Genomic DNA, 22,540 nt, shown 5'->3' on the forward strand with positions numbered 1-22,540 from the left:
AGGTGAAGGGTGCTTTGTATTTATTATAATCTGCCATAATGGGCTGCTACTAAACATTTGTTTGATTCTCATTGATCCTTTTCTCATTTAAATCACTTGTTCTATAGAGTTTCAGAAGATGTCGAACAAAATATGCTTCAGAGTTTCCCAAAGCCCAAGATAACATCCACAAATGTTCAGTGTTGTCCATATATAAATGCTGACGTTTGCTCTTTAGCACTCAAGAAGTACAACTGTGCCTGATGAAAATGTCATTGGTTTTCATTTTTGGGTTTTAAACATCACTTTTTCGACCCGTAGATTTAGTCCGTTATAACAATTAATCTAGAGGGAACTACACTTTATGGCATCCTTCAAAACATTACTACCACACACACACACACACACACACACACACACACACACACACACACACACACACACCACACACACACACACACACACACACACACACACACACACACACACACACACACCACAAAAGCTATAAAAACGGATACGTTCACACATTTACAAAGAGCTTTATGAAGCTTTGGTTGAAGACTGTCACTGTAAGAAAAATGGAGATGGGAGAGTATGCCAAATTACCAGCTAATGAAAGAACAAATGGACGGGCACAAAGAGAACCACCTCATCCAGGTCAGAATACTTCAAGTAAGTTTACGTTTTTTATTTATTTTTTATCTCTGACCCTTTTAAATGTTTTCTTTAGATGGCAGCTTGTAACTGTTTTTCCATGTGAATTATTTTTTGGGTTTCGCAAGCTTCCTTAAAGAAATAAAGCTTATTGATACATTTTTACGAAACAAACAAAACAATCCAAATATAAATAACCTGCTTTCTTCAAGTTATTTATTTTAAAATGACTACTGTTTTAAAGGACTTCTTACAGTTTTTCTCGATTGCTAACATACATTTTTTTTTAAATTGCTCAGTTTCTCAGAACACTAAACACAATTCACAAAACCACACACCCAAAGTGCAAAACACCTCATTTCTCCTGCTAAGTGAAGAACTGCACTCAAAACGACATAAACACTTACCAAATGCAAACTTTTGCACCAAATATAACACACTTCATTCATAATACTAGATTGTTTGACCACCCAACTACACACTGCTGGTCATAATCTAAAGCACTTTCATCTGTTATGGGCTATGCTCTGTACATAGAGGGTTCTGCAGAGAAAGATTGCTTGAGTTTACAGAAATACAGTAAATGAAGAAATACAAATGAGTACAAAAATCATATTTTATTCAATTATAACATGGTGCAACATGCATCTCAGCACGTATGCTTTGGATCTCTCTAAGTGTGATGGCATTGTTTGCCAAAACCCAGTTTGTAACTGCTGCTTCCTGCCTCATTGAAAACCCTGAGCTTTCCACCTGCACCTCTTTGTTTCTCAGTCCTTCAGATAAACAACAAAGATATCGTGGTTGGTCAGTTTCTGTGTTGCATAAAAGTCAGTCTACCACAGTCAATTGTGCAGGATTGTTGTACAGTTATAGTATGCAACATGCCAACAATTAAATTACAGTAATGAAGTAAATACGTTTCACACAACAGATATAAGCACTGATATATCATGAATTATGCAGAGCTAGAAACTGGTAACTAACCTGTTTTCAAGTCTAAGTGTCCGGATTACAGAGGCAACAGTACATCGGCTTAGATTAACCCTCTGTCCAGCCTCTCTCATCGTCAAACCATGGTTGATAACATTTCATTTCATTAGAGAGTACTCTTCCTCCTCCTCTCACTCTCAGCCAAGCTCTTCCTCCTCCTCTCACTCTCAGCTCTTCCTCTTCCTCTTCCTCTTGCTCTTGCTTCCATGTTGGCTTCCATAGCTGCTGTAAGAAAGTATAAGATTATGTGCAGCTGATGATCAAATACAATGTTCTAAAAATGTAACATCAGCAATACTTTAGAATTTTTCAATATAACCACTTCCTCTTAATTTGTGAGTGTGTTAACTCTTCTGGGAAATACTCAGTAGGCCTATACTGTAATCTTTTCCACCGTGCATCTCTATTTCCATGGTTCAGTTGGTTACTGTACAAAAAAAAAGATGCATACATTTGTATGTTAAGTATAGAAAACTGAAAAGGCTTAATAAAGCTAGAGTTTAAAAAAGACATGAACCCAATACAAATGACAGCAAAATGCAGTGCGTGTAACTTATAATTATCTTCATGTTAATGTTATTATTTTGGTGTTTGTGTGTTTTGGCCTGTTTGTAGGAGGGTCAAAAACCTACATTTTGGTGGCAGTCAGCTTCGGCCTGCTGTTCATCGTACAATCCGCTCTCAATGTCTCACTTTGGCTGCAAGCAGGTGAGTTTCAGCACTTTCCTTCAGCACACAGTTAAAAAATGAACAATTGGGTACATCCCACAGCATTACGTAAAGGTCCCCTATTATGCAAAATCCACTTTTTCATGTCTTTTATAGATCAACATGTGTCCGCTCTGTGTAAAGAGATTCTGAAAGTTTCAGGAAAAAAGATTGTCTCTCTTTTTGTCCTGATCCATTTATATAAAAACGTCTGAAAATGAGCTGATCTGATTTTGGTCACTTTGTGATGTCACAATGTTTTTTTGGGTTGAGTAACCATTAGCCAATCACCAACCAAGGTAACCCCCCCCCCCTTATCATCTGAATCTCCTCCTAGAGCACCATTCCGTTTTTTTAACCAATCACGTCTAAGAGGGGCGTGACCAGCAGCAGCTCATTAGCATTTAAAGCTACAGACACAGAATCAGCACTTTTGAAACAGGGCTGAAACAGAGGGGATTATGGGATGCTGCAATGATCTGTTTGTTGTTTCAGACAAACGCTTCAGAGACACGTTTTGTACATATCTGAGACCTATAATATATTGATGAAAAACAGTATAATAGGGGACCTTTAACATTTTTGTCCACTTCAAGTCAATAGAGATAACATCACTTCTTATATGTTTCTCTTTTTAGCTGAATGTTCTACCCAGTCCAACAACGCTTCGACGAACAATTTCACCAAAATGTCAGCTGGTGACATTGAAGCCTTGATTTTAGAGAAAGACCGACTGGTTCAAGAGAAGAAGCAACTGGTTCAAGACACAAAGCAACTGGTTCAAGAGAAGGATCAACTGGTTCAAGAGAAAGATCTACTGGTTCAAGACAAAAAGCAACTGGTTCAAGAGAAGGATCTACTGGTTCAAGAGAAGGATCAACTGGTTCAAGACAAAACACAACTGGTTCGAGAGAAGGATCAACTGGTTCAAGACAAAACACAACTGGTTCGAGAGAAGGATCAACTGGTTCAAGAGAAGGATCTACTGGTTCAAGAGAAGGATCAACTGGTTCAAGACAAAACACAACTGGTTCAAGAGAAGGATCAACTGGTTCAAGACAAAAAGCAACTGGTTCAAGAGAAGGATCAACTGGTTCAAGACAAAACACAACTTGTTCAAGAGAAGGATCAACTGGTAAAGGAAAACAAAGAGCAAACGGCCAATAACACCAACCTGGTCAATGACAACACACGGTTAGGACAGATGGTCACCGAACTACAAAATCAAATTCAGTCGGGTGAGTCTGTTTTTAACCCTTGTATGGTGTTCGGGTCTGTGGGACCCGGTTTCATTATTTAGCTAAAGAAAAATGATATGATTGATGAAATTATTTTTGTCAAACTCACACTCAATGGCCTTGGCTCATTTGCTGTGAAGAACATATATCAGAACACATTTTAATGACCACCCACTGTACACCCCCCCCCCCCTACACATTTACATTACATACAGGATGTTCGGGTCCAACAAAAGTGTGGACATTGTAGGTCCTGTGCACCTGTCTGGGCCTTGTGTGTGTGTGTGTGTGTGTGTGTGTGTGTGTGTGTGTGTGTGTGTGTGTGTGTGTGTGTGTGTGTGTGTGTGTGTGTGTGTGTGTGAGTGTGTGTGTTTGTGTGTGTGTGTGTGTGTGTGTGTGTGTGGGTGTGTTTGTGTGTGTGTGTGTGTGTGTGTGTGTGTGTGTGTGTGTGTGTGTGTGTGTGTGTGTGTGTGTGTGTGTGTGTGTGTGTGATTAATTCAAGCACCGACACCTGTCTGCTCTCACATTCCCGCATTATGTTTTGCGCGAGCCAATCTTAATTTCTTTTCACACAATACGTCTCCTTGCAGTATCAACACTAATTCGGCTGACTTTTATATTTGATCCAATTGGTAGATAGGCTGTATTTACGCCATAACGGTGCACAGCTGATAGAAAGGGACACCTACTGGTTAAAGCACGTTATTGCATTTTATTATTTGTATTATTAGATATTAATAGGATCCCTATAAAGTATATTCATTACTCGTTATTCTCTACTAATAGTTAATTAAAGACTGTATATAATGACTATTTTGCACATCCCTTTCAAGATTTCAAGATTTTCTAAGGTTTATTGACATATCATATTATACACAACTACGGTGTAGTTATGCAATGAATGAAAAACTTGGGTCACAGGTTCCTCAACAGTGCATTACAATATGTACGGACACTATAATTTACAGTTTTTTACTATGTCAAATCTGAATTTTCTTTAAAATAAAAAACATCTATATTGATTCTGACTTTTCTACATCCAACTCACAGGTTTATTATTACTTTGAGAAAAAAGATTATTAATTTTCTCCTTTTAGAAGGGAAGATATGGTAATTTGTTCTGGGAATGTCATTTTCGAGCCTGAGACCTGAAAAACAGGCTCGGGGCCTAACAGGTTAAATGCCCAGCATTCTGCGCCACTCTATGACGTAGTATACTTGAAATAGTGGCTCCGAAGCAGGTGTACTCGACATTGAGAAACGGCCCGTGACTTTGAAGAAGAGGAGGAGATTGAGCATCAGCTAGTTACAAAAAAAAGAAGAGCACTTTAATTAATTAATGTGATCTAACAAATGTAAAAGGGCAAATATTAACCATATATGCTGTTTATATTGCTTGTAATTGAGATGAAGTAAACATCTGTTGAGTATTTTAACATAAAATAGTTTGATTGTGTTGAATTGAAACGCAAAAAGGCAGCGGATCCACCAGACCCACGAACACTGGCTGAAGAACAAAAATATGAACACCACACAAGGGTTAAACCTGTATTGATTTATATATATATATATATATATACATATATATATATATGTATATGTATGGTTGGCAATGTCATTCAGTCGTTCTGTCAGTCCACCACTTTGGGCCAAGCTAAAATATCTTGATATATATATTGAGTGAAGTTCCATGAGATTTTGTCAGACAATGTAATATTTTTGCTGAAATGTTCTTAACCTGTGAAATATCTAAACATGTAAATCTGTTTAGAAAATGTTTCATGACTGTCTGACTTCTTTTATTGCAATCATCACATGTGTCCTCTGTCTGGTTCTGTCCTCCCCTGCCCTTCTTTTCCTTCTGTCCTGTGTTGTCTTCTTATGCCTTGTTCTCTGCCCCATCTTGCCCTTCTCTGACTTGTCTCGCCCCGTCACATCTTGTCCCGATGTGTCCTGTCCTGTGTTTGGTCCTGAGCAGAACAGAACATCCCAGATTGTCCCAATGGATGGCAGAGCCACGAGTCCACCTGTTACCAGCTTTCCTCAAGGGAGAATACCTGGAAGCACGCAAAGAAGACTGTGAGAGCAAAGGATCTCATTTGGTGATTTTGAATGATGAAGCAGAAGAGGTATTTGTTATATTTCTTATATAAATCCTGATATTCTGATATTATCCTGCAGCCAATTCATTTATGGTTAGCCTCACCAACCAAAGTTGATAAAGTATTTTAAATTCCCTTCCTTCCGAACAGAAAGTTGTCCGTGGATTTGGAGGTGATGACACACTGTGGATGGGCCTGAGTGGTAACATAAATAGGCAAACCAACCACTGGTATTTCACAACGGTGGATTCAAGCCCCCGGTGTTATGGGTAAGGCTTTTTACATCTTTATAAACTTGAACGATGATCCTTATTTAAGGCGAAGATCTGACATTGACATATTACATTTTGGACTTTATTACACATTAACATTTAGCAACTAACTTTGATTGAAACAACTGGTAAATCTGAGCAGCTTCAAAATAAATTAACCAAATCCACCCGAGGTTTTATCCAAACATTATCCTTAAAAATCACCAAATGCTCATTGCATACTGTAAAGCTAAAGAAAGGGTACAACCTTGAAAACTCATCAGTCTATTACATGGCTTACACCGACATACATGTGTGCGTCAAACAAACACAGTCAATCCAGAAGTGCCTTGCTTTTCCACCCTAACCAAATCCGCCAATCAGTATTTTGTGTTGTTTCATAGAAACTGGAAGAATCCTTCATCGAATGTTAGGAGTAACATTTCCTGTGCATATGTGGACTATCACACGTCGTATTTGAAGACCTGGTTCCTGGTCAGCTGTCAAGAACAACACAAGTGGATGTGTGAGATGAAGCCTGCCTCTATCTGCCGTAAATAAGACTCAACCCATCAAACACATCTGCAATCAGTCTGTCTCTCAATCACAAACACAGACACATTTATTTAAAGGGGCCCTCTTCTGCTTTTTGGGGTTGTCCCTTTCCTGTGTGTGTGTGTGTGTGTGTGTGTGTGTGTGTGTGTGTGTGTGTGTGTGTGTGTGTGTGTGTGTGTGTGTGTGTGTGTGTGTGTGTGTGTGTGTGTGTGTGTGTGTGTGTGTTGTGTTTCTGCCCCTGCCATTCCCGCACCAGGTTGCAACATTGTTGGTAAATGCAAGCACCGACACCTGTCTGCTCTCACATTCCCGCATTATGTCTTGCGGGAACCAATCTTAGTTTTGTTCACATTCTATCCCTGCTGCAAATTTGAGGTGAGACACAATAAATAAAGCTTCTTCAGTTTGGGTCCTTATCACAGCTGATCAAGATGGCCAAACAATTCTCTGCTCAGAGGGCCTTGCAAATGATTTTGGAAGAGAGAGAACCATTTGATGATGATGTAGAGGAAGAGGAAGAGGTTTCAGAATGTGAGGATCACATTTCTGAGAATCTTGAGTCTGACAGTGACTTTGAAAAAGAGGATGAGATTGAGCATCAGCTAGTTACAAACTAAAGACGAGCCACAGGACCAGCCGGTCAGCGGGCAAAAAAACGAGTAGCACTTTAATTCATTAATGTGATCTAACAAATGTAAAAGGGCAAATATTAACCATATATGCTGTTTATATTGCTTATAATTGAGATGAAGTAAACATCTGTTGAGCATTTTAACATAAAATAGTTTGATTGTGTTGAATTGAAACGCAAAAAGGCAGCGGGTCCACCAGACCCAAGAACACTGGCTGAAGAACAAAAATATGAACACCACACAAGGGTTGAACCTGTATTGATTTATATATATATACATATATATACATATATATATATGTATATGTATGGTTGGCAATGTCATTCAGTCGTTCTGTCAGTCCACCCCTTTGGGCCAAGCTAAAATATCTTGATATATATAATGAGTGAAGTTCCATGAGATTTTGTCAGACAATGTAATATTTTTGCTGAAATGTTCTTAACCTGTGAAATATCTAAACATGTAAATCTGTTTAGAAAATGTTCCAAGACTTTCTGACTTCTTTTATTGCAATCATCACATGTGTCCTCTGTCTGGTTCTGTCCTCCCCTGTCCTTCTTTTTCTTCTGTCCTGTGTTGTCTTCTTATGCCTTGTTCCCTTCCCCCATCTTGCCCTTCTCTGACTTGTCTCGCCCCGTCACATCTTGTCCCGTGTCCTGTCCTGTGTTTGGTCCTGAGCAGAACAGAACATCCCATGTTGTCCCAGTGGATGGCAGAGCCACGAGTCCACCTGTTACCAGCTTTCCTCCAGTGAGAACACCTGGCAGCACGCAAAAGAAGACTGTGAGAGCAAAGGATCTCATTTGGTGGTTTCGAATGATGAAGCAGAAGAGGTATTTGTTATATTTCTTATATAAATCCTGATATTCTGATATTATCCTACAGCCAATTCATTTATGGTTAGCCTCACCAACCAAAGTTGATAAAGTATTTTAAATTCACTTCCTTCCGAACAGAAAGTTGTCCGTGGATTTGGAGGTGATGCCAAACTGTGGATGGGCCTGAGTGGTAACCTGAATAGTGAAACCAACCGCTGGTATTTGACAACGGTGGATTCAATCAGCCTGTGTTATGGGTAAGGCTTTTTACATCTTTATAAACTTGAACGATGATCCTTATTTAAGGCGAAGATCTGACATTGACATATTACATTTTGGACTTTATTACACATTGACATTTAGCAACTAACTTTGATTGAAACAACAGGTAAATCTTAGCAGCTTCAAAGTAAATTAACCAAATCCACCCGAGGTTTTATCCAAACATTATCCTTAAAAATCACCAAATGCTCATTGCATACTGTAAAGCTAAAGAAAGGGTACAACCTTGAAAACTCATCAGTCTATTACATGGCTTACACCGACATACATGTGTAAGTCAAACAAACACAGTCAATCCAGAAGTGCCTTGCTTTTCCACCCTAACCAAATCATCCGTATTTTGTGTTGTTTCATAGAAACTGGAAGGAACCTACACCGAAAGTTGCGAGTAACATTTACTGTGCATATGTGGACTATCACACGTCGTCTCTGAAGAACTGGTTCCGGGTCAGCTGTGAAGAACAACACAAGTGGATGTGTGAGATGAAGCGTGCCTCTATCTTCCGTATATAAGACTCAACCCATCAATCACATCTGCAATCAGTCTGTCTCTCAATCACAAACACAGACACATTTATTTAAAGGGGCCCTCTTCTGCTTTTTGGGGTTGTCCCTTTCCTGTAGTGCTCTATAGGTTTTTGTGTATGTAAATGGTCTGAAAGCAACACCACTGAAATGCACCATTCAAATTCAGTTTGTACTCAAGCTATTTGCATGTTTTTAATATAATAAATGGATTGGTTAATCTCCAGATGCCTTGAAAGTGTAAAAACGTTGTGAATATGATTAGATGTACTAACTGCTGGTGACCACTAGAGGATGTTATTTCAATATGTTTAGCCATGTTTTGTACTTTCTGTGCCATGCATGTTGATGAAGTGTTTTCATTATAACCCAGACTGGGTTATTACTCTTAGGCAGTTGTTTGCAGTGTTTCAGGCAAACATCAAGCTTTCAATTTAATCTCTAAATGTATTTTAAAGCATTTTCCAGAAGAGTTGACTTTGTGGCAACATGGTTACAGAGTTAGCTTTGACCTTTAAATAAATTGTAGTAAACTTAGCTTTGCTTCTTCTTTATTTCTCTCAGGAAATGTATGATTCAGCCTAGCAGTAGTGGTAAATCCGGATCTGTCTCCTCCACAACAACATTATTTCTGTCTGATATTACGTCATTTAAAACACTTGATGTCTGAGGGAAGCTTTTCACTGATTGCTCACAGGAAGGATGAAGTCAAATGATGATTCATTTGACCACAACAAGTTCTTAAAGAGGCTTTGCTAATTTTAAGGTTCATATATGTATTTGTGCCTCTGCTGTCAGTAAGGAATTAAACTGAAAGAAAGCACATTTTCCTTTTTTCTATCCAGGCATTTAGCTGACCATCTGATTCAGAGCCACTTACAGGACGCTTAAAGACATTTAAACCGATACTCGCTGCTTCTCTTCTGCTGTGAATACAAGCTCTGTGTGACTGCAACACTCAACACATTGTTACAGTCTACATTGAGTTATATTACCACTTTAGCATTTAGCTGACACTGTAATCCAGAGTTACCCAGGATAAGAGTAAGAGTTTTTATTTCCTACAGAAATCAGATGAGGAGAAGTGGATTGAGTCTGAGCTCCAGAGGAAATGTTTTCTCACAATAAGAAAGTCATTTATCAGGATACAACTCTTGGGTTTTTTGTGGAAAACTAAAAATCTGATGACACATAAGCTTAAATAAACTTGAGTCATTCAGTCATTCGGGAGGGACTCATGTATTTTATCAATTACCTACTCTTTTTAAACATATATTTTAAAATGGAGGTTTATGCAAGTCTCCATTATGTTCCCAGGAGCATTCCCCCAATACATTTTCTATTCATCAATGCCAATGAAAAGATCTTCCTGTCTGGAAGTAGCAGTAAATCATATTTAAACAGACACAAGCACACACATACACACGCAACACACACAACACACACACACACACACACACACACACACAACACACACACACACACACACACACACACACACACACACACACACACACACACACACACACACACACACACACACACACACACACACACACACACACACACACACACACACACACACACACACACACACACACACACACACATCCTGATATTCAGACAGATCCCCAGAGAACCTGCTGACTCTGGACGTCCTTCAGGCTCTGCGTCGCTTTCATCGTTTCTGCACCTTCACCTTCCGTGTTGATGGTTTTTATAGGAGGTGCAACGCTTTGGCAGCTACTGTATATTACAATACAACAAAGCTTTATTTATAAAGCACTTTAAAACCTCCAGACCAAAGTGTTAGTACAGTCAAATAAACAAACACACATACAACAAATCACACAGCTCAGATCACACGTCATAAAACAAGTACAAGTAAAAACAATACATAATTTAAAAGCAATAAAAGCAACAATCTACAAGATGTCAAAACGCTAAGGAGAAGGTGGGTTTTAAGAAGCGATTTAAAAGCAGACAGTGTGGAGGACTGTCTGTGTATTGAGGGTGTTAACAATGCTGGCTCTGAATGCCTGCGTGAATGACTTAAATATTTTTTTTTTTATCAATTATAAGAGGGCAATACAAGCTTCTTTCAAATATTTTTCAATTAGACCTTCAAGAAATGAAAATGGAATCAAGAAAATATGTTTTGCTGGAAATACTTGAATTGATCTGCCATTGCTCATTAACACAATGTGACTGCTTGATCCTGTTAGTTCCCACAAAGAGTGTTTTATTAACTAGTTTTCCTCAGCTGTTTTTCCTCTTAAGGGTGTCTGAGATCAGGTTTGAATCTCTGGTGAAGATGTGTTCTGAAAATCCATCGCAAAAGTTTTCTCACATTGCAAATTAAACGTACAAAACACAGTTTAACAGTCCTTGAAAAATATATTAGTGTTGGGGGACAATAGTGAGAAGGCATTAGATTATTAAACTCTCCTTTCCAAGCTTAATAATACATTTGTTTTTGTTTTTACATTTGTCCATGCTTGATTATGTTATGTTCTCTGTGCTTTTGTATATGTATTGTGATGTGGTGAAATTGTGTAAATCATAGTATGTGTCAGTTGTTTAATGACAGAATGAAACCAAAAGTGCACTCGGTTTATTATAAAAGATGGGAAAGCTTTGGTTATGGAAAGCACTGAGTATAATCTCAACTAAAGGCATTTTCCCCGCTGTTTATTCCTTCCCTCTCTGAAATAGGAGTCTTCATGTGTTTCCCTGTGCTTGGGGAAAGCAGCAGTAAATCACTTGAGGTTTTTCATTTAATTTCTCATCGTCTCTCCCTTCCTCAGTGCCTCAGCCTCCTAACGCTCTCCCTCTCAGCCCCCCCCCCTTGATGTAAGCCGGCACATTGTGATGGTTATGTAACTACTGTGATGTCACCTCAGACCTCTCTGTCTTTTCAGTCTCTGCACTTACATACTTTCTCCTCTGGTGAGCAAACAGCAATGGAAACAAAAGATGTGATGCAGACAGAGAGAAACGCTGCTTCCTTCTACATGTCTGTAATATTTGGAGAGTGATATGAATGTTTTGTGTAACCTCTTTCAGCGGATAAAAGGTTATCCTGCGGGCTTCAGTTTGTTCAGTTTGAAGACGCATTTGATGTGTTCTGGATGGTTGTTGCATAATCCGCTGAAGCAGATGTTTGTCATGAAAGTGTAGCTTCTTGTCATGCAGTTAGTTTTAAAGGGGCCCTCTCCTGCTGATGTTCAGGTGTGTATCAGTATGTAGTGTCTCTACTTTAAAGAGTCCTCTCCTGCTGATGTTCAGGTGTATATCAGTATGTAGTGTCTCTACTTTAAAGAGTCCTCTCCTGCTGATGTCCAGGTGTATATCAGTACAGTAGTGTCTCTACTTTAAAGAGTCCTCTCCTGCTGATGTTAAGGTGTATGTCAGTATGTAGTGTCTCTACTTTAAAGAGTCCTCTCCAGCTGATGTTCAGGTGTATATCAGTATGTAGTGTCTCTACTTTAAAGAGTCCTCTCCTGCTGATGTTCAGGTGTATATCAGTATTTAGTGTCTCTACTTTAAAGAGTCCTCTCCTGCTGATGTTCAGGTGTATATCAGTATTTAGTGTCTCTACTTTAAAGAGTCCTCTCCTGCTTATGTTCAGGTGTATATCAGTATGTAGTGTCTCTACTTTAAAGAGTCCTCTCCTGCTGATGTTCAGGTGTATATCAGTATGTAGTGTCTATACTTTAAAGAGTCCTCTCCTGCTGATGTTCAGGTGTATATCAGTATGTAGTGTCTATACTTTAAAGAGTCCTCTCTAGCTGATGTTCAGGTGTATATCAGTATGTAGTGTCTCTACTTTAAAGAGTCCTCTCCTGCTTATGTTCAGGTGTATATCAGTATGTAGTGTCTCTACTTTAAAGAGTCCTCTCCTGCTGATGTCCAGGTGTATATCAGTATGTAGTGTCTATACTTTAAAGAGTCCTCTCCTGCTGATGTTCAGGTGTATATCAGTATGTAGTGTCTATACTTTAAAGAGTCCTCTCTAGCTGATGTTCAGGTGTATATCAGTATGTAGTGTCTCTACTTTAAAGAGTCCTCTCCTGCTGATGTTCAGGTGTATATCGGTATTTAGTGTCTCTACTTTAAAGAGTCCTCTCCTGCTGATGTTCAGGTGTATATCAGTATTTAGTGTCTCTTCTTTAAAGAGTCTTCTCCTGCTTATGTTCAGGTGTATATCAGTATGTAGTGTCTCTACTTTAAAGAGTCCTCTCCTGCTGATGTTCAGGTGTATATCAGTATGTAGTGTCTCTACTTTAAAGAGTCCTCTCCTGCTGATGTTCAGGTGTATATCAGTATGTAGTGTCTCTACTTTAAAGAGTCCTCTCCTGCTGATGTTCAGGTGTATATTAGTATGTAGTGTCTCTACTTTAAAGAGTCCTCTCCTGCTGATGTTCAGGTGTATATCAGTATTTAGTGTCTCTACTTTAAAGAGTCCTCTCCTGCTTATGTTCAGGTGTATATCAGTATGTAGTGTCTCTACTTTAAAGAGTCCTCTCCTGCTGATGTTCAGGTGTATATCAGTATGTAGTGTCTATACTTTAAAGAGTCCTCTCCTGCTGATGTTCAGGTGTATATCAGTATGTAGTGTCTATACTTTAAAGAGTCCTCTCTAGCTGATGTTCAGGTGTATATCAGTATGTAGTGTCTCTACTTTAAAGAGTCCTCTCCTGCTTATGTTCAGGTGTATATCAGTATGTAGTGTCTCTACTTTAAAGAGTCCTCTCCTGCTGATGTCCAGGTGTATATCAGTATGTAGTGTCTATACTTTAAAGAGTCCTCTCCTGCTGATGTTCAGGTGTATATCAGTATGTAGTGTCTATACTTTAAAGAGTCCTCTCTAGCTGATGTTCAGGTGTATATCAGTATGTAGTGTCTCTACTTTAAAGAGTCCTCTCCTGCTGATGTTCAGGTGTATATCGGTATTTAGTGTCTCTACTTTAAAGAGTCCTCTCCTGCTGATGTTCAGGTGTATATCAGTATTTAGTGTCTCTTCTTTAAAGAGTCTTCTCCTGCTTATGTTCAGGTGTATATCAGTATGTAGTGTCTCTACTTTAAAGAGTCCTCTCCTGCTGATGTTCAGGTGTATATCAGTATGTAGTGTCTCTACTTTAAAGAGTCCTCTCCTGCTGATGTTCAGGTGTATATCAGTATGTAGTGTCTCTACTTTAAAGAGTCCTCTCCTGCTGATGTTCAGGTGTATATTAGTATGTAGTGTCTCTACTTTAAAGAGTCCTCTCCTGCTGATGTTCAGGTGTATATCAGTATGTAGTGTCTCTACTTTAAAGAGTCCTCTCCTGCTGATGTTCAGGTGTATATCAGTATGTAGTGTCTCTACTTTAAAGAGTCCTCTCCTGCTGATGTTCAGGTGTATATCAGTATGTAGTGTCTCTACTGTGACATGTCTCCATGCTTTAATGTTGAAAAAGCTCTTTATTTTTCTCATACTGCCTGTGCTGCAGCACCTCTTTTCACCCTCTGTCTGAAACCAGAGCCCACTCTGCTCTGATTGATCAGCTGGCCGGCTCTGTTGTGATTGGTCAACCGCTTAGAGATGTCCCGCCCCTCAGCATATCACGTACAATGTGTTGGAACGCTAGCCAATAGGTTTTGCCTCTGATATTAGGTTTTTTGTTGATTAAAAAGGGTGAACATGTTTCCAAAAACTCCGGGTTCACTGGGTGCTTTCACTTCTTACATATCTTATTTTTTTAGGTCAACATAACATATCAGCTTTTATTCAACTACAAATGACTCTTGGAAACTCTGTTAACAACCTGTTAAGCCCGAGAGACCCCGGTACCGGGGCACTGCCGCAACATCTTGCAGGAAACAGTGTCTGAGGGCATGTTCATTTAATAAACTATGAATGTTTTATATCCATGTAACGGGAAGAAACTCATCTAACTGATCATTTTTTTTTTTTTTTCAAAAGAAAACCCACAATGCTAACACTGAGCCTCTGAATTGGCAACGAGCGAAAAATGCTAACACCGTGAGGTGACACAGAATCGAAGGGTATCCTCATTATCACTGAATTCTACGAATTCACGACGTTATAAACAAAAACAGACATCAAAACAGGTGACGCTAGGTAGCTAAAGATGCTAACAAGGTTACCTTGGCTCTGTAGTCTCTCCAATGTGTCTGTGTTCCTTTGAAATGATTTCTGATAATCCATGAGCAATAAAACGGATAATCCATGCTATTCCGTTTCTAGATGTCAGAGCTAGAATGTAGCTTCACTCTAATGCAAAATTACATGCGCAAAGCCCCCACCTTTTTGTTTCACAATGAGTGTGTGTGGGGGACTCCCCCTTCGATTGTATTGGCTCTAACGGTTAGAAAGAGGTGTCAACCATCAAAATCGACCAATGGGTTCCAGAGATATGGAAAAAAATCATTTCCACCCAAATGACCCCAGAAGTGGTTTATTTTTGCTAAATCTCTCTATAAAGGTCAAATGTCACTTGTTTTGCATCAATCTTGATACAGGGTACTTATTATATGTTGTACTTTGGATTCCTAAAGCTTTTAGTCTACTAACCCATCATCCAAGGGTAGTTTTCACTATAAGTAAAAAATAATCTTTGGACGGACACTATAATTTACAGTTTTTTACTATGTAAAATCTGAATTTTCTTTAAAATAAAAAACATCTATATTGATTTCGACTTTTCTACATCCAACTCACAGGTTTATCATTACTTTGAGAAAAAAGATTATTAATTTAACCCTTTTAGAAGGGAAGATATGGTCATTTGTTCTGGGAATGTCATTTTCGAGCCTGAGACCTGAAAAACAGGCTCAGGGCTTAACAGGTTAACAACATTTACTGCTGCTTGAATTATGACATTAACCGGCAAGAAACAAACATCGTAAAATTAATCTGATTTTGTTTGAATGCAACACTAATTACTGAAAAACACCACTACATATGTATGCACTTGTAACATAGCACATTACATAACAATTGTTCCTACTTTAAAGCACAGCATTGTGAGAAGTGATTTCTTCTATAACTTACATTTAAAAAACAACTATAATTAAATAATCCTCTATAATTTCATTACATGTTCTTTCTCAGTTTGGTTTCTAACTTAATTTAATTATCTGTATATATAACTTTGTTGTTGACTTCTTCTAGGAACCATCCTCACAGTGTTTTCTGCATCATAAAAGATTTATTAGTGAACCACAGATAGTAATTCATTTCCAAGAACAGTCAGTGTTGAGGAATGTATGTCTTGTACAGAGACTTGTGTCACATTTTGAAACACAGAAAACATAAACAGCCTTCAATCCTCTATTAATTATAACAGGATATAGAAAATTGGAAATGTAATCGAGATACAGCCTAAAAGTTGATAAAATTCATCCAAATCCTGCAAATCCAACATTGCCATCCCTGCTCATTTGGGGAAAAAAACAAACATTCACTCACATACTTTAGATTACATAATACAAAATACAGCACATCCTCATATTAGTGAAATTCAAAGCCTGATATTTGTTGGCACTTTGAGCTTTTAGTTCCAATGTATTTGAGAGCAGGCAGTATCTTCAACACTGGATAACTCTTAAACAAGGTTAAGAGAAAGCTCTGCAATTGAGAGGAAACATATGTTTAGGTTTTGGGATAATCCGGCCCTTTAATAGTAAAGCAAATGCCCTTTTAAATGTTTTGCCCCTGACCCTCAAAGCTGACTCCAGCCCTGAAGTGCAAGTAATATGTGGCATAACAAAAACAACAAAAAAAACACTTTAGTCAAGCACAAGTAGCTCACGTCAACTCAAATATCCAGGATTGTGTTTATATATCGCCACATAAGGAACAACTACAGTGTATACTGTATGTTGGCAATGATAATACTTAATCCCCTAGGTAAATGTTTAGTATATGAACAGAAATAAAATAATGTTGTGCAAGAAGAAATAGAGCAGAGCTAATATGCAGGAATTATTATATCCGAATCAGAATCAGAAACAGGTTTATTACCAGGTAGGTTAAAACATACGAGGAATTTGACTTGATGTTGTGGTGCATACATAAAAACACAGATAGAAAACTATTTGAAGAAAAAATAAATATGAAAAAAATATAGTAAAATATAACAATATTTACATTGAATATGGTTATAATCGTAGAAATAGAATTGGAATAAAATATGTGTAATGAAAAACAAGATATTGTGTACATTGTGTGCATTAATGTAATGCATTGAGTTTATGACAGTGTCAGTGGGGGTCCCAGGCCTTGTTAGTCATAACAATAATACTGTATATATATGTAGAAAAAGATAAAACAGATTGTAGGTAAGGTCACCTATTATGCAAAATCGACTTTTTCATGTGTCTCCTCTGTGTAAAGAGATTCTGAAAGTTTCAGGAAAAAAGACCCCCCTCAGAAGCAGAATATGTTTTTTTTGGCTTGTGTGACCATCAAGATTCAGGATTCAAGGCTTTTATTGTCATTTGTGCATAGCTACAGTATAGTTATGACAATTAAATTCTTAGGTCACAGGCTCCTCCAACAGTGCAACAACAATAAAACAGATAATAGTGCAAGTAAATAAAATAAAATAGAATATAATAGAAATAGTAATAGTGCAGAATACAATGATCTGTTTGGTGTTTCAGCCAAACACTTCAGAGACAGGTTTTGTATATATACATATCTGATACCTGTAATATATTGATGAAAAACAGTATAATAGGAGACCTTTAATGCATTTTCCTACTCGCCTTCACCACCACAGGGCACTAAACACTCCTCATACACTCTGCAGACTCAGAAGGGGCGTTCCTGGTCTGAAACACAGCCTCGGACATTTGAGCTCCGTCAGTGTGGAGGAAGAGCTGAGCGGGGATACACACTGCTGCTCGGCCTCTTGCCTGTGGATACAAACCGAGATGGTCCTCTTCCAAAAAACACCTTAAAATACATTTCAAATAACCTGCGGATTAAAGCACGGCTCGGGATTCCGACGCGTCTCTGATCGCGGCTCAGGTCTCTGAGAGTCCCGAGGAAACGTCCCTTTGTTCGGCTGGTTTCATCTGCCCTTCACCTGCAGCATGGAGCATTTAGAGAAGGAGCTCCGGGCGGAGGACGAGGCTGAATATGAGGAAGAAGCAGTGGACCCCAGAATCCAGGTAATGCAGATTTTACTCGGTATTATTTGTTATTGTGTTTTCTGTGTTCATTGTGGTCCAGCCCTGAATGTCAGCAGAGCACAGTCCTGGCATCATGCACACTCAGCATGTTGCTTTATTACATTGATTAAAGAAAATGTTGCCCCTCAGTTTACATCTAATGTCTAAATATACAGTTATACAGTTGGCACAAGATCTTTAAGATTATGGTTATTGTTTTGCAATTGTGTTAAATCTGACGATCTGACAATCTGATGACAACTGTAATAGCCTACTAAAATATGTTCAGGGACAACTGTGCATTAACACAGAGACATACTGTAGCATATACTAAAAGATGCAAACATTTTTTAATTTAAATTAAGTCAATACATATTTTAAAGCTACGCAGACCTTTTCAAAATAAAGTGACAGCTTCTTACATACACACAAGTACACAAAATAATCAAGAGGTAAAATAAGTAAAAAGCCCTCAAGACTAGAATGCCTTGTGATCTAAGGTTTTGAGGAAAAACAACAAATACATATTCTCATTTTCAGTGTTTTTGCTTGAGAAACAACTTGTTTGTCAAAATAAGGATTCATCAAATGTGAGAATTCTGCAGATTATCTTTATAAAAATATGAATCATGATTCCTTCTTTTATCTGCAATCTGTCAACATATTGAATAGACTATTCTTCAGTTGTCTTCCAAACTGATCAATTTTAGAGAAAAATGTGGGAAGCACCAATCCCATCTGCTGGATTGGTGTGAAGGTCGAAGCTGACCTTATGTACCTTTTTATATATTATATAAGATGTGACCGATCCACATTGAATACACTTTAATGTCACCAAACAATGTCCGGTTTCTGCAGGTCATGAATACTCAGGATTTCTTGCCACATGACAATCTTGCAGTGAAATGCACATATTTTAAAGTTGGAGAACAAGAGAGCACTGGTATTGGATTAAAAATGATCTGCAGACAAGTTCATGCATCACAATCTGTACCAGGGAGACGATGTCAGACCAGTGCAAGGTTACAATTAATAGTTATTAAATGTTATGTTTATCCACAGCTGTACTTGTTTTATTCTCTAAAAACGTAATGTGTGATTTGGATAGTGACCTTTGTTCTATATGAATCTGTCCAAATTCCACTGTGTTCCACTTAATGTTTTCCAGATGTTGCCGACGTTCCCCCTCCAATACTATATGATATATAGATATTATGTTTCACCCCATTTCTCCTCCTTACATTTCTGTTGTTCCAACCTTTCTCTCAGGGGGAGCTGGAGAAACTCAACCAGTCCACTGACGACATCAACAGATGTGAGACAGAGCTGGAGGTCAGTCTGCACTCACACTCACACACTCACACTCACACTCACACTCACACTCACACTCACACTCACACTCACACTCACACTCACACTCACACTCACACACTCACACTCACACGTTATGCCTCTTTGATTGATGTATCCGCCGTCAGCAGATATTCTGTTCACCTACGATCTAACTTGTGTCGACAGCCTGTCAGTAAAGTGTTGTTTTTAAAAGTATCGCAGTGTGCAGCAGTTTTTTTTCTGGAAACAGCTGGACCTTTGCTCTGTCTTCAGGCCAAGTTGTTTGTTAAGTTCACCTTTTGTTCAGTGTCAGCAGGTTTCAACACACAAGGAGTCTGCCTGAATCGTGACACTGACATATTGTGTGACAATAAACTAATTTAAAGAGATTTTACTGGCAGCTGTATTCAGACTCAAGAAAGATGCTTCACGTCATCTTGCATAACTGATCTTTGAATCCCATCAAAACCCAGTCAAGTTTGATTGCTTTTATGTAGGTCAGCAGTTATTGTGTGAATCTTTCTGGTAACAGGGCAAAGGGCGTTTTGTTCTCTGTGATGTGATGTATTATTGGGAGAAATTGATTGTAGTTGACCTGATGACTTCACCATTTTGGCATAATCTAGTTCCATCATGCAGGTCCACCAAGAAGAGGATTCAGTAATCACAAAACAGACAAAACAGTTTAAATATTGGGGTCAATATGGGCTGAAAATTAGATAGGCAGAAGCAGATGTTTTTTAATCATCGTCAAGGCCTATTTCTGCTTATTTATTCTAATTGTTTAGTTTTTTTAAATGTCAGAAATGGTGAAACATTCCCGTTTCTAAAGCCCAAAATAATGTATTTAGAAGGCTTTTTTATGCATTAAAACCAATGTGCAAAAATCCAAATATATTCACTTTACTTTATGTTGAAGAAAAGCAGGAAACGTTCACATTTTAAGAAGCTTGAACAACATAGACTGGATTCACAAGGTCAGTTTCAATCAACTAATTGACATATCATTGCATATGAAAGCATTGTTGCTACACAATTGGATTATTTTGCCTATTGCATGAACATGGGGTTCAGTTCTCTTACATTAAATACATAAAAGCAGCTTCCAGCTAAGAGCTTACATGAAATCGCTGCTAATATAAATCAAGTTTTTCTTGTGGTCATGTTGGGCTGGGCACTATATCGACATTATATTGATATCTTTATATAAGGCTGGATATCATCTTCGATTAGGGATATAGTAATATTTATTCTCCTGGTTTTAAAGGCTTCATGACATTGAAGGGATGTCATTCATTTGAGTTGTTTTTATTGTCTTTACCCACTTTTCTCATTCTAGTCCTTGTGTAAATATTTGATGGAGGCTCTAAAAGTCAACCCTACAATATTGTCGCAATGTCCATTTTGAGATCTATGGTCCATAATATTGTCATATTTGAATTTTTCCATATTGCCCAACCCCTACGTCATTGTTTAAATGATTCTCCTTCATCTGTATTTGTCAGTTTTGTGATTTGTTAGGTCCCTTTCAACCTATTTCTATCTGTGTACCCACTGTTCCCCAGTGTGTCGAATCTTAATGTAAACCTTGACTGATTTACATTTCGACCATTTCTCTACGGTTGCACACATTGGAAAAATAAAGTCAAGTTGTTTTCATGTTGGTACAAAGATGCCTGTTGTTCAGATGTAGGACAAACTGTAAACAAGGTCACGTCATCCTCGGGTTGTTGTTTTACACTTCAAATGGAGCATGATTTAGCGTTTAAAATCTAGACGGATTGCTAAGAAAGTGGAAAAATGACGTCAACTGAACTGTCTAACAACACCAAGGGAGGCAAAGTCTGAGATTAATGAATGATTTATATAAACACGGGCAAAAAAAGTATATCGTGAAATCTTAACAAAAGACAATCAATTGCATTTATGTTCTTTTAAAGCTGACACATTTTAAAACAAATACATTTTTGTCAATTGATTTATGATAGTCGATTGAACAAGAGGCATTTTTTAAGTGGAAATGACTAAATTCAATGGTTCCAGTTCCTTAAATTTGAAAATGTTCTCTCTTTTTGTGGCTTTCTTTTATGAGTTGACTCAATATCTTTTGATGTAAGACTAATGTTTTGTCACCATGACGCATAGAAGACATATATATAGTGGGTCTGGGAAATTTGCTAATCAATGAATCGAGAAAATAGCGAGAAGATGTATTAATAATGAAAAAAGGAGTAAATTAGATCACCAATAAGAGCATAAAACTCACGAGTTACAGAATATAAGGTCAATACTTTCTCGCCCTGGACTTCTGATATGATGATGATAATATGATATTAAAAAGCGCTTGATTTGAAGCGTCACTACTGCTGATTACAGGAAAAGGGGATCGGACTAGAGTAATAATGAGCTGATAGTCATGGGAACCTCACTGATGGTAGGACCTTAATGCACTCTTTTTTTATAGCAGTGATGCAAGATAACGTGAAGTTCTAGACATAAGACCCTTAGTGTTGACAAGGTGAAGTCCACGTCAGTATAATCACAAAGATACAGAGGACAGGACAGAGAGGGTGAAGGAACAGATATATGTTTATTAAAATGAACTGATTCAAGATAATCTTTCTCATAATATTTGTAGCTTTACAACCTGTGTTACCTTTCATTCGGCAATTCCGAAATGGAGATAAGGGACAAAAGGGAGAAGTTTATTACTGAGTTTTAAAATAATAATTGGGAGGAAGGCTATATAAAGAACCACAACATTAAGGCATTTATGTTTTATCGAAAAAATAGCCTTAGGCGCTTTCACACCGGAGTACTTTTCCCAGGAATAGTTCCGATAGTTCCTGGGATTTTGCGTTCACACCAAAAAGATCTGGAACTAGAACTTTTCTTTACAAACCTTTTCACCCCTTTTTAGTGCCTGCTAGAGAGCAGGGACTTTCCTGGGGAGAAAAAGGTTCCATTTTCTGATTGGCTGGGCGAATTGCAAACCACGCCCCGTAAAACTCTGAAAAGTTGTTATGAAGCCGCCATTTTATTTGCTCGCATTAGCATTATTAGCATTAGCATTAGCCCAGCGCACCAACGGAGAGAGAATAACTTATGGCAACACATAAGAAAGCATGGGAGCGGTGGAGTGATGAGGAGGTGTCGGCGTTCTGGCGATTTACTCGGAAGGCTTCAGTAGAAGCTGCTGGGAGTCCCAGCAGCTTCTACTGAAGCCAGTCCCCAACTCCGGGGAATTCTGGCCGGGGACTTCGGGTGGCAGTATACGCCGTGAAG

The 22,540-nt window shown here is 38.3% G+C and overlaps 2 protein-coding genes and 1 long non-coding RNA gene across 6 annotated transcripts in view; 2 read left to right on the forward strand and 1 right to left on the reverse strand.

The window, feature by feature from the left end:
• LOC117494828 (C-type lectin domain family 10 member A-like) overlaps positions 1–9,277 on the forward strand; it is a 99,868-nt gene extending 90,591 nt beyond the window's left edge. For 2 of the 4 annotated variants that reach the window (XM_034145810.1, XM_034145812.1), the window contains 3 exons: positions 7,797–7,948; positions 8,072–8,190; positions 8,572–9,277. In XM_034145810.1, coding sequence (XP_034001701.1) covers positions 7,797–7,948; positions 8,072–8,190; positions 8,572–8,728 — 428 coding nt within the window. In that variant the 3' untranslated portion in view covers positions 8,729–9,277. Of the gene's footprint in view, positions 1–489; positions 655–2,244; positions 2,338–2,975; positions 3,576–7,796; positions 7,949–8,071; positions 8,191–8,571 lie in introns of those variants that run through there. The other 2 variants (XM_034145813.1, XM_034145811.1) reach the window with 2 other exon arrangements.
• On the reverse strand, positions 1,235–1,792 carry LOC117494832. Its single transcript, XR_004557127.1, has 2 exons — positions 1,624–1,792; positions 1,235–1,412 (listed from the first exon to the last, which is right to left on the reverse strand). It is a non-coding gene; the product is annotated as an uncharacterized LOC117494832 (long non-coding RNA).
• An 8,338-nt stretch (positions 9,278–17,615) lies between the features above and the next one.
• The window catches only part of sh3bp5b (SH3-domain binding protein 5b (BTK-associated)), a 33,851-nt gene continuing 28,926 nt past the window's right edge, over positions 17,616–22,540 (forward strand). The window contains exons 1-2 of the mRNA XM_034145902.1: positions 17,616–17,923; positions 19,193–19,255. Of these exons, the coding sequence (XP_034001793.1) occupies positions 17,846–17,923; positions 19,193–19,255 (141 nt within the window). The 5' untranslated portion in view covers positions 17,616–17,845. The remainder of the gene's footprint in view (positions 17,924–19,192; positions 19,256–22,540) is intronic.

This window comes from Trematomus bernacchii, unplaced genomic scaffold (assembly GCF_902827165.1).
Source record: "Trematomus bernacchii unplaced genomic scaffold, fTreBer1.1, whole genome shotgun sequence".
Taxonomy (NCBI): domain Eukaryota; kingdom Metazoa; phylum Chordata; class Actinopteri; order Perciformes; family Nototheniidae; genus Trematomus; species Trematomus bernacchii.